Here is an 11,537-nt window from a genome sequence, read left to right as displayed (position 1 = left end):
CTTTACTTTCAGCCCTAACAGGAATTTCTGGTCACTTGCAGCCAAAAGAATCCCGACTGACATCACCCAAGGAGACAGAGTAAAGAGGGACAAGGATAGAGGTCCCAACTATTACCTGCCCCAGCCCCACCATGGCACTAAGGCTCTCTCCATCTCAGGGTCCTGCCACCCTTTCCCACCTTGGAGGATGAGGGTAACTAACTCTTGGGAGCTATATCTCCATCCTGTTTCCCTTGCAGATGGAGTGCCCAGCAAAGTGAACTCTGAGCTGAGTCCCCAATAATGACAATAGTCTCCCACAGTGCAGACTGGCCACTGTAGTCTATCATCTCATCTAATCCCCTCAAGGTCTGTTTTAACATTCTCTTTTGCAGACAAAAAGGCTCAGAGAGGTGACAAAACTTGCTTGCAGTTTCACAGGTCACCTGGGTCTCTGTGACTCCAAAGTTGGGACTTTTCCCATTCGTGGGCTGGCTCCCTCCCTCCTCTCCCAGCCCCCACACCCCCAGGAGGCTCTTCTGATTGCCCAATCCAGGCATCCAGGGTCAGGGACCAGGGGGATGCTGCCCAGTTTCAATCCATCCTGCAGAAAAAAAAACCACCACCATTAACACCAAGTACAGGAGCTGAGCTTTTAATGCCCCAATTTGCCTTAGTCTCCAGGCAGGGTTGGGGAGAGATAGAGCTTCCAGCTTTGGTTATGTGAAGAAGGAGGGGTCAGTTCCTGAGGCAGCTCAATTCTGATGCCCCAGCTTCAACAGCAAGGACTCTCCAGAATGGAGAATGGACTGGAGCTGCCAAAGATGGGCTCATCAGCAAGGGAGTTGGAATCTGGGACCTGTCAACGTCCCCAGGGAAGGTGGGCCCAAACAAATTTCCCACTCTGTTTCTAAGCTCTTCAAGACAAGGGTGACATTGGAGACTCAGCTCTTTATTAAATGTGGGCAGGTGAGCATGGCTTCTAGAAGCTCCATCCTGGCCCAGATATGCCGTGGCCCGAGTGCTGGGTAGGAGAGCACGTGGTTTCCAGAGCTGAGAGAAAGGCCTGTCTCTTCACAGGCTGCACTGGGGAGGGGAGGCACTGGGGCTGGTGCTCCAGGCCAGAGGTTAGACTCTGGACCTTGGTCCCAGACTCCAGTCCAATGTTGTTTCGTCAGGTCTGATGACTGCATTCTACATTCACTCAACTGTCCCTACCTCCAGCCCAACCCCCAAATGTGGTCTGGCCTTGACGCCTGGCTAATTTTTTAAAAACCTGCTGAGGCTGGATACTGGGGGTCTGTCCAATCTCAAAATGGTCACTATGAAGAGGAAATGATAATAGCAATTAATTAATTACATTAATTGATGCCACTCATAATGTTAACTACAATCTGTACAGCTCCTTTACAAAGTGCTTTAATACACACACACACACACACACACACACACACACACACACACACCTCATTTGATCTTCACAGCAGCCATGAGTGGCAGAACCAGGGACTCAGGATTCCCATTTTACAGGGAAAGAGGGTGAGGCCCAGGGAGGAAAACAACTGCTCAAGGTCGTCAGCCATGGAACTGCTGCTGCTGAGGTGGTTTTCCGAGGATAGATATACTCTCCCTGCCCGTCCATCTCTGCATTCATTCCCCCATTCATTCCTTCCTCCCTCCATCTAGTGTTTATTTAGCACCTACTGTGTGCCCCACTCTGTGCTAGATACTTATCCCTAAGCTGGGACACGTTTCCAGACAGCAAGAGTTCTTCTGTTCCTGAGAGATGAGTTGCGGGGAGGACGGGTAAGATCCCACTGGCCCCTGGGAACTCAGGACTCCAGATCAAGCCGTCCTCGTGATGAGTGGAGAGCCTCGTTAATTTATTTTTTAACTCATAGAGCCTGTGAGACCTGGTCTAACAGGCACAGATCCTGGTGGGGCAGCTGTTGCTGGGGGTGGGTGGGGGGCGGGAGACTCCTACAGTCGGCAGCAGAGTCCTTGGCAGGGCTTAGGCTGGTGCCACCTGGCTGGTCTCCGTCTTGGAGGCAGTGGTGGATGCTTCGTCATCACCCAGTGGGTTCTTGCCACAGCAGAGGGTGGTGAGCATGCAGTTCCGGAACTGGAAGGCAAGGGGCATGAGTCAGAGTCAGGGTCCACTCAAAGTGTGTGTAGCAAACTGGTGTGGTTGGCAAGATTTGCCTATAAACCCTTCCCGCTCTGCCCCTCACAGCCTTCACTCCCGGGTCAGATCTGGCTCTCTGAAGGGAATTTACTAAACATATGTGACCCCACCAGAGATGCCAGGGACTAAACGCAAGGGGGCTTTGTCACTAATGACATTCTGTGATGCCCTCTGTGTGCCAAGGGCTATCTGTAAATTATCTCATTTAACTCAAGAGTTTGGAATTTTGCCCCTTCTATAGATAAAAAACCTGAAGCCCAGAGAATGGAAGTGCTGCATTGCCCAAGGTCACACAGCTAGAAAATAGCAGAGCTGGGATTTGGATCCAATATGCCTGACTCAAGAGCACGTTTTCCCCACTGGATCATGTATTCTGCAGAGAAACCACTGGTCTATGTTAAAGGACTACTTTATCCTTTTATCCCTCAGAATAGATTTTTTAGCTCTTTTTTTCTCCTTGATGGAGACTGGTACCATCCCATTCTCAGGCTTGGGATTTTGACCACTTTACTGTTAAAGCGGGCCTTCAGAACCATCTGACTTGAGCCAGCCCCAGAATCACCCAGAGGACTTGTTAGAAATGCAGGTCTGGGTGGGGCCCAGGAATCTGCATTTCTCCTAGATGACTCTGATGCCCTGAGGGAGACCCATCCCCAGTCCAGTTTTGCAGATGGGAAGACTGAGACACAGTCAAGGATGTGGCTTGTCTTCCACAGGCAGTGCCTGCGGCTTGGGGACCTGGACCCTCCTGCCCCGCCACCTGGCACCTGCTTGTTCATCATGATATAGATGACCGGGTTGTAGATGGAGGATGACTTGGCAAAGAATGCCGGGATGGTCATGAAGATAGGGCCAAAGTTAGAGCCCTGGTGGGTAAAGATGTAGAATGCCACGCTGGCATAGGGCAGCCAACAGATCAGGAACGCAACGACCATGATGATGACCATGCGCGTGACTTCCTTCTCGGCCTTCTGGGTGGTGGCTGACTCCTGCTGCTGGGCAGCGGCCTGCAGGGACACAGGGCCTGGTGTGAAGACTGCAGCAACTCTGGGCCAGGAGCCGGGCTCCACCCATTCAGTGCGTGTGTCCCCAGCACTCAGCACAGGACCATACCTCCTTCACTGTGAAGACCAGCTGTCCGTAGCAGAAGAAGATGACAATCATGGGGATGGTGAAGTGGACCACGAACATGTAGATGACGAAGGACTCGTTGTTGACCTCCGGTTTGAGCGTGTAGTAGTCAATCCCACACGAGCACTGCATGCCCTCTGGGATGTACCTGATGGCCGGTGGAGAACGGGACAGGAGGGGGCATAATGGAGACCCACATATGAGGAACTTGGGAACAGGTGCCCGCTGACCGGAGTGACCTGCCGTGGCTGGCCTTGCTCTGGGCCTCACTTTCCCTCTCTGTAAAATGGAGATAATAAAATGTCTGCTTGGCTGTGAGACTATGAGAATCAAATCCATTGAGAGAAGGGACTCAAATGCACCGTGTGAAAACAGTGTTGTTTCACTGTTTGTTTGGTGGCTGTGGTATTGGAACACAACCCAGTCTCCTGCCCTTCTCTCCCCTGGCTTGTACATACCACTGGCCTGTGCAGGGTTTCTCCCCGGACCTGCCGCCCCATAGTGGCCAGAGCCAGGCCTCAGGCTATGCAAGGCGGAGGTTGGTGGGGAAAAGGGAAATACTCCTCACCTCTGTATCTGAGATAGTTTGTACAACCCGGGGTCTTACTGAATAACAGGATGAGAGTATTTGCTAGCCCAAAGATGGGCATACAGGGTAACTAAGAGATACTTGCACAAAAGAGGAGAGGGGAAATGAGAGGCCTCTGGGGCTTGTGGTTAGAATTTTTTTCAATGATTCTATGGTGATATTGATTTTTTTCAATTTTTTTCAACGGTGATATTGCACCGACCTCAGAAAACATGGTGTGTCTGTTGGCTGTGCTCACGAGGATGTAACTGGACCAGACAGAGAAAGAGGCTGGAGCGGGGGTGGGCTTGAATTCAGCAATGGGCAGAAAATGACCTCAGATTAGGGGTCATGATTGGACTGGGAGCCCTGCAGGGAGCTTTTATAGAGACTGAGGAGGAAATGGAAGAGAGGGGATTTCCTGGAAGCAGGGGAACATGAAGCCTCTGGACACGCCAAGTCACCAGTCAAGTTTCCCAAACTGCCTCCCCTTTTCCATATCTCTCATCTCAGCCCCATTTGGAGACAATGACCTGCAGACTGCACAGGACCCGGGTCCCAGGGGCTACAGGGTCACCACCTGCACTAGGAAGGCTCAGCCTCCCCAGGTGCTGAGGCCCAAGGTCAAAGGAAGCTGCCCACAGGGCACTGGACCAAAGAGGATTGGAACCTGGCCCTGGCTTAGTTGAGGATTAGGGGCACAGCCAAGGTGAAGGGTTGGACTTTTTGGATTCTCCTTAAGATGGGGACTCAGGAGGTGGGACCAGCCCCATAGCAACATTAGGGTCTGATCCTTTTTTCCTCTGCCCTAAACCCCAATCCCAGAAAAGTTACCAGCTCAGTGCCTGGAACCTGACAGCCCCAGGGTTGAGTGTGTCTGGGGGACCCTAAGAAGACCCCTGGAGACCCGTCCCTCCTGCCCAGTGCCATTACCTGGACCAGCCGGCTAGTGGGGGTGCAGCGCAGGCCAGTGCCATGACCCACGTGAAGGCGAGGCCCATGATGGCATGGTTCTCCCCAAAGCGGAAGTTGCTCATAGGCTTGCATACTACCACGTACCGCTCGATGGCCAGGACCACCAAGGACCACAGGGCAACTTCACCTGCAAGGCAGTCAGCTGTTGGTCAGCATGCTGGACTCCACTGTCTAAGGAGGTAGTTAGGAAGGCAACCTGGGGTAGGCCTAGCGTGAGGCCTCAGGGTGGAGCGGGGTCAGACATCAAGAACTGGGAGGGGTGCAGGGCAGAGGGACTGGTACGCCGGGGGAGTGGAGTAACTCTTAGTTTAGTTCAGTTAGAGCTCTGGGCTCATGAGGGACACAGAAATCAGATTAGGGATCAGGGGTGGACTGGAAGCCCTGCAGGGAGTTTTTACAGGAGAATGTGTCCTTCATGGGGCAACAGGCCGAGTCCCTGTTGAGAGGCATCGCAGAGGCAGGGGAACCTTCCTCCCTCCAGAGCAGCGGCCCCTCCCCTCTAGGAAAACAAAATAACCTGGGCATGTGTGACCCTCTCTCAGGAGCCAGGAAGATGAATAATGTTTGGCTCAGAGGACTAAGGAGGAAATAATGATGGAGTTCAGACATCATGCTGCACACCACCACAGAAATTCAGGAAGGAGTGTCATAGAATTTATCAACCAAACTGGGCCATTTCTGAGAGTGAAAGGGAACACTAGTAATTATTCCAGGACAATAGCTGTAAATTGGGACTGACCCTGCAGAGAAGTGTCTGCCTGTCTTGCCCCTGCCTTCTGGCCTGAGACCGAATGATCTGTGGTCACTGAAGTTGACACCCAGTGATAGCCAGAGATTCGGGGATATAGGGCTGAGGCAGCAACCTGGACACAATGGGGCGAGAGAAGACAGGCAGCAGAGCAGTCCTTGTGGTTGATGTTATGTCCCAGGGGCAGGGGCAGGGGCAGGGCGGGGGATGTTCCTGGATCTGAGCCAGGAGACGTAGGGTCTCTGGTCACTGCCCTGCACATCCTTAAATGAGTCTTCCTCTTCCCCTCTCCATGCCTCAGTTTTCTCATCTGCTAAATGGGATCTATTGTCTCTGCAGCACTCCTGTCAGTTTTCCAATCAAAGAAACATTTAAAAGCATCTTCCAAAACTACAGACCACACAGGTCTCATGCCTCCTATGGGAGGGTTTTTCGGAAGCAGATGAGCTCCTCAGCACAAAAAGCATTCGTGCGTGGCAGAGAGGCTGGAGGTGGGTTGGGGAGGGACTCAGCCCATGGCTCAGTGCAGGTAAAGTCTAATGGCTGGAGGACTGAGAATCTGTGTCCCACCCTGAGCTGGGAGCCCTGAGCACAGGAACCTATCTTATCCATCTCTCTCCCCAATGCCTGGCATGGGTCTGATCCAGGGCATCTGTTCTGAGGGGAACTGAACGTGCTTGCGGGGCCCACAGAAGTGGGCTTGGAGCACAGCTTTGCCCCTGCTGCAAAGTGACTGCTGCCGAGACGTGACCCCTGCAAGGCCCTTGACTTCTCACACTGTTTCCTCGCTGTAAAGCAAGACAATGGCACCACTCCAAGTGAGATTAAACAATGCTCAATGCTTGCCCTTCCCATTCAGCAGCCTAGCTCAGTGGTCAGCAAACGCATTAGTTAACAGAGCCAAATATCAACAGTACAACGATTGAAATTTCTTTTGAGAGCCAAATTTTTTAAACTTAAACTTCTTCTAACGCCACTTCTTCAAAATAGACTTGCCCAGGCCGTGGTATTTTGTGGAAGAGCCACACTCAAGGGGCCAAAGAGCCGCATGTGGCTCGCGAGCCGCAGTTTGCCGACCACTGGCCTAGCTCATCATCACCAAAGTGTTTGTTGATTAAGTGAGAACTTTAGATGATGCCAATGATTGCAGAGGGCAGAAGGCCTCTTAACCCCCATCTCTAAGCCTGGAACTGTCCCCAGTCACCTCCATGCCCCTGGCTCCTGTACCCCCTGCCCATCCACACCACAACTCATACCGCCCAGCGTGGCAAAGAAGCCCTCCATATTGCATCCTGTGGCCCCGAAGACAAAGTATCCATGCATAGAGGTGTAGAGGGTGGTGGTGAAGCCTCCAAAGACCATGAAGAGGTTGGCCACAGCCAGATTGAGCAGGATGTAGTTGAGAGGCGTGCGCAGCTTCTTGTGCTGGACGGTGACATAGAGCGTGAGGAAGTTGATGGGGAATCCGAGCATGATCAGCAGAAACATGTAGGCAGCCAGCATGGAGAACTGCCAGGGCTCGGCCAGGTAGTACTGCGGGTACTCGAAGGGGCTGCGCACCACGCCCGTCTTGTTGGAGAAGGGCACATAGAAGTTGGGGCCCTCTGTGCCGTTCATGGCTGAGGTCCCTGTGGCTGCCCCGTGGGCAGCTCTGACCCAAGAATGCTGCTGGGGCCTGAGCTTGGCCACACAGGGCTCTGGCTGGACAACTCCAGGTCCTGACCCCCCCAGGCCCTTATAAAGTGACCTCCCCTCCCTAAGCTCCTGGCTGAATCAGCACCTGGGAGATTGAGGGCGTTATTAATCATATTAATCCCAGAGTAGGTGCTCACTAACTATTTGTGGAAGGGCAACTGGGGGCCTAATTGGCTTCCCAAGAGGAGCCAAGGTGACTCCAGGTAGAATCCTGGGGTTGGAGAGGGGAGGTGCTGGGGACCCTGGGGAAGCACAGGATGCCTGTCCCCACTCTTCTGTCCCCAGGAATCTCTGCCCATCTCAGCCTGGTGGCCTTGACCTGACATTGGGACCTCAGACTCCCAGCCCATTGCTCTCTGGCTTGGTGTGAGCTGACTTGGTCTTCCACCGCCTGGACCATGAGCTCCCAGTGGGCAGAGGCTCTGGTTACTCTCCCGGTCTCTCATCCCCTCACTCAGCCCCTGTACTCCTTCCCCACCCAATGACCTCCTGGCCCATCCAGGTGCTGGACACACACTAGCCCATCTCGCCAGATTTTGAGCTTCATGAGGGCAGAGGTCACATCCTGCCCGATGTGCAGCCTGGCATAGCTCAGTTGAATGGGAATTCACTCACTCGTTTATTTGTGTGCAGGTCACTGGGGAAATAAAATTGAGAAAGAAGGAGCTTACAGGCTGAGGAGGACTCTGATGTGGGAAGAACAGACCCCAGCCCAGAGAGGGGAGGTGCCTGCTTGGCAGAGGCGTCCAGGGAGGTGATGTTTGGGTCTTTGAGGGAGGGGAGCACTTTGCCAAGTTGCCAACTTGGGAAGATAGCACACACTGAAGACAAAGGCTAGGCAGAGAGAGGCCTGAGGCACATCTGGGCTATGGCTGCACGTGGGCTGGGGCCAGTTCTGATACCAAGCTGAGGAACCTGTCTTTATCTGGAGGGCAGTGGGCAGTGGCTTGGGCAGATCTCAGGGACAGAAAGATGACACGAAGGCCCCGATAGAAAGACCGGAGGGAGTCAAGATGGAGAAGGGGAGAGGGAAGGGGTTGAAGCAGGGAGGGACAAAGGCTCTCAGGGATGCTGAAGCAAGGCCTTGCATCCAGGAGGCAGACCGTGTACCAAGCCCTGTGCTGGGCACCAGATCATTGCCATGAGCGAGGCAGGTGCAGTCCTGGCCTCCTGGGGACTCCAGTGTGAAGGGGAGGCAGACCCTGGAAACAGGACTGGTTGGATACTGTGGCACACGGGCATGTCTGGGGATTCTGGTCAGCCTGGGCTAGGACAGTGGGCTTCGGATACCATGAAACCCCACAAGGGTGGGTCCTAAAATAGCAGGATGAGTTTTGGGGCCAAATGGAGGCCTGATACTGACAGGCTCCCCTCACCTGTGACAGGAATGCGATGACACTTCCTAGGAATAAAGGGGGTAGCTGGGAGTGCCTGGCATGCAGGGTGCTAGTCCAGCCACAAATGTGCTTGACCAAGTTGCTTGGTTCTGGAAGACACAGTGGACAAGGAGGACCAAGCCCCTGCCTGCAGGAAGCATTTCATTACAAACAAGTAATGAAGCAAAAAATATATAGGAAAAGTTCAGATCATGATCCACTCCCAAGACACTGTTATCTAGAGCAGCCCAGGGAAAGTCTCGGAGAAGGTGAAGTTTGAGCTGAGAACCCAGTGATGGAAGGAGCCAACCCTGCCAAGATCTGGGGGCTGGGGATGTTTAGGCAGAGGAAACAGCAAGTGCAAAGGCCCTGTGGCTGGAAATTCAAGGCCAGTGGGGAAGTGTCCCTGTCTTCGAGACTTCTATCCCTTGAGCTTTCTGACATCCAGTCTCTCTTCCTACCTGGGCTTCCTAGACCTGTCTGCTAAAAAAAAGTTCCCCCTTCCCTCAAGCCCACCTGGGGCTCCAGACCCCTGCCTAACCAGGCAGTGTCAGGGCCTGCACACGAAGGGCTGATGAAATGTGTGTTGGTGGAATGAACACAGAGGGTGGCATGGCAGGGTGGGTGGGGTGTCACCTCTTGTAGTTTAAGGCGCTTGGCCCAGTGATTAGGCCCAGTGCTAATGAGGTCAAGGTGGAGGGTTTGATTCTGACACAGCCTGGCCCCTGGTAGGAGGAGCCCTGGATTCCCTGAGTCAAAACCAGCCCCCATACAGCCCCACCCTGGCTAGGCTGAGCCCTCGACCTCAGCACCTTCCTATGCTTATGACAGCCTGGAAGCTTCTAATTCATGTTCTGTTCATGTGCTTTTGGTCCATCTCCCAGGCTGTCATGTGGGCGGGGTCTGTCTCCTCACCACAGGGACCTCAGAGCCCAGACTGGTGCCCAGCATGTGGCAGGAGCAGAATCATTTTCCTGAAACTAGAAAGAGCTGGGGTTCCTGTCTGTGTTGTTCACTGATGTGTCCCCAGGGTCTGGCACAGAGTAGGTGCTCAACAACCATTTGTGGAAAGAGTGAATGTATCTAGTTACCTCAGGAAGTACTTGCCCTCTCTAAGTCTCAAGTTCCTCCTCTGGAAGAGTTTAACAATCCCACCCTCACAGGGCGAGGTGAAGGGGAATTAAAGGCCATCGCTGAGGTGATGGTGCTCTGTATTCCATAAGGCATGGCAAAGAATTAAAAAACAACAACAACACAAAAAATGCTCTTCGTTCAGAGCCACGGGCTCAGGGGGTGAGCTGAAAGGTCACTAGAAGTCACTTACCCTGACCCAGCAGTGAGTTGCCCAGGTCATGTGACAAAGCAGTGACAACCCCAGCTATAACCTGCCTGGCTGTGCCTCCTCCAGCACAAAGACAGATTCACAGGAAAGATCTGCCAGTCCTTTACACCATGGTATAAATTACCAAAAAAAGGTTGTACTGAGTAGTGAAAAGGGGGCAGCAGTGGTAGCCCTGAGGGCAGGGGATGTCACTGGCTCTGTGTCATCAGGGGAGCCTGGGAAGTTCACTTCCTCCCCTCAGTTTGCTGTATTCCATAAGGCGTGGAAACCTCAGGGATCCACACCTGACTACAGGATAAGCCTGAGCTGCTTTCTTTCCCACCAGCGACTGCCTCATGGACCCTTGGACCTCACAACTTAGGCTTCATGATCCTCCCTCGTTGGGCACGGCCCCTTTATACCTACCTTTTCATCCAGACTGAGGCTCTGCAGCCACACAGCCAGGGTGCAGCCCCATCTCCTTCCTTCCCTGTGCCTATTTCCTACTCTGGTGCCTGTCAGTAATCAGCAAGTGTTGGAAAAAGTGTGATTCTCTCCTGAATCTCACTTAGGTCTCAGCTCATAGCTCACATCCTTGGAGAGCCCCACACCCCAAGTCTACAAACCAGGTCCCACCCCACCCCACCCCCCATTCGTTTTCTATTCACTCCTTATCACTATCAGCAACAGTCCTATTTTCTTCTGACTCTCTCTAGAACACAGGGTTGCTGCATTCTGAGATGACAGTCCAAAGTACGTGCTCAATAAAAATATTTGTTGAATAAATGAACAACTACCCCTGGCCCCTGTGGGAAGGCCTCAATGCCCTCTGAACACTGAGGAAATAGGCTGAGAGTTGAGGTTCCTCAGCAGAGCTGGAATTGAACCTGGGCCATCTAGCCCAGCGGTCGCCAACCAGTGGTCCGCAGGCCACTGGTGGTCTGTGAGGTCCGAAAGGTTGGAGACAGCTGATCTAACCCCTCAGCCAGAGCTCTTCGTCTCTGTGCCAGGCAGTCCAGAGAGGGTCACAGAGCACACCAGTGGCCAAGCCTGAATGTGGGTGACTTTCTGAGCCACTGCCCCTTTGGTCTCTCTCTCAGCCAGGCTGAGAACAAGCTGTGAGGAGCTGTAAGTGGTGGAAACGGGGGCCTGGGGTTGGCTGTCTCAGAAGGCAGACACAGCCACCTCAGGGCTTCCCAGCTCAGCCCCTCTGGGAGCCCAGGAGCAGAGCTCTGACTGGGGCATGGATTAGGGTTTAGCTGGAGGGGCACAAATAGCTCTTGAGCCTCTGCATGGAGGTGCTGCTTTATCAGCAGCAGCTTCCTCCTCCTTCCTGCTTCCCCTCACTGGCTTAGTCCCACCTGACTGTGTCACCAGGCTGGGCGAGGCCTTAGACCAGCCGTGGGCAAACTACGGCCCGCGGGCCGGATCCGGCCCGTTCGGCTGTTCTATCCAGCCCGCGGAGCCGAAAGAGCGGAGGGTTCTCTTGCTCTCCCCTCCGCTCCTTTACTTTGAATTTATATTAGTTCATACAAACACTCCATCCATGCTTTTTTTCC

The 11,537-nt window shown here is 53.4% G+C and overlaps 1 protein-coding gene across 1 annotated transcript; it reads right to left on the bottom strand.

The window, feature by feature from the left end:
- Nucleotides 1–1,842: 1,842 nt before the first annotated feature.
- RHO (rhodopsin) lies at nucleotides 1,843–7,218 on the bottom strand. Its single transcript, XM_080675595.1, has 5 exons — nucleotides 6,843–7,218; nucleotides 4,797–4,965; nucleotides 3,278–3,443; nucleotides 2,932–3,171; nucleotides 1,843–2,101 (listed from the first exon to the last, which is right to left on the bottom strand). The coding sequence occupies exons 1-5, from the start codon at nucleotides 7,201–7,203 to the stop codon at nucleotides 1,991–1,993; spliced, it is 1,047 nt and encodes a 348-aa protein (XP_080531721.1). The 5' UTR covers nucleotides 7,204–7,218; the 3' UTR covers nucleotides 1,843–1,990.
- Nucleotides 7,219–11,537: the final 4,319 nt, after the last annotated feature.

Source organism: Plecotus auritus (genome assembly GCF_963455305.1).
Source record: "Plecotus auritus genome assembly, chromosome: 6".
NCBI classification, from domain to species: Eukaryota; Metazoa; Chordata; class Mammalia; order Chiroptera; family Vespertilionidae; genus Plecotus; species Plecotus auritus.
This window is presented reverse-complemented; position numbering and strand designations above follow the sequence as displayed.

Coding starts and splice junctions, on each gene's coding strand:
- RHO (XM_080675595.1), bottom strand. CDS start 7,203: ATGAACGGCACAGAGGGCCCCAACTTCTATGTGCCCTTCTCCAACAAG. Junction 3,444..4,796: donor CCACTAGCCGGCTGGTCCAG/GTAATGGCACTG, acceptor ACCGGCCATCAG/GTACATCCCAGAGGGCATGC. Junction 3,172..3,277: donor TGGTCTTCACAGTGAAGGAG/GTATGGTCCTGT, acceptor GTGTCCCTGCAG/GCCGCTGCCCAGCAGCAGGA.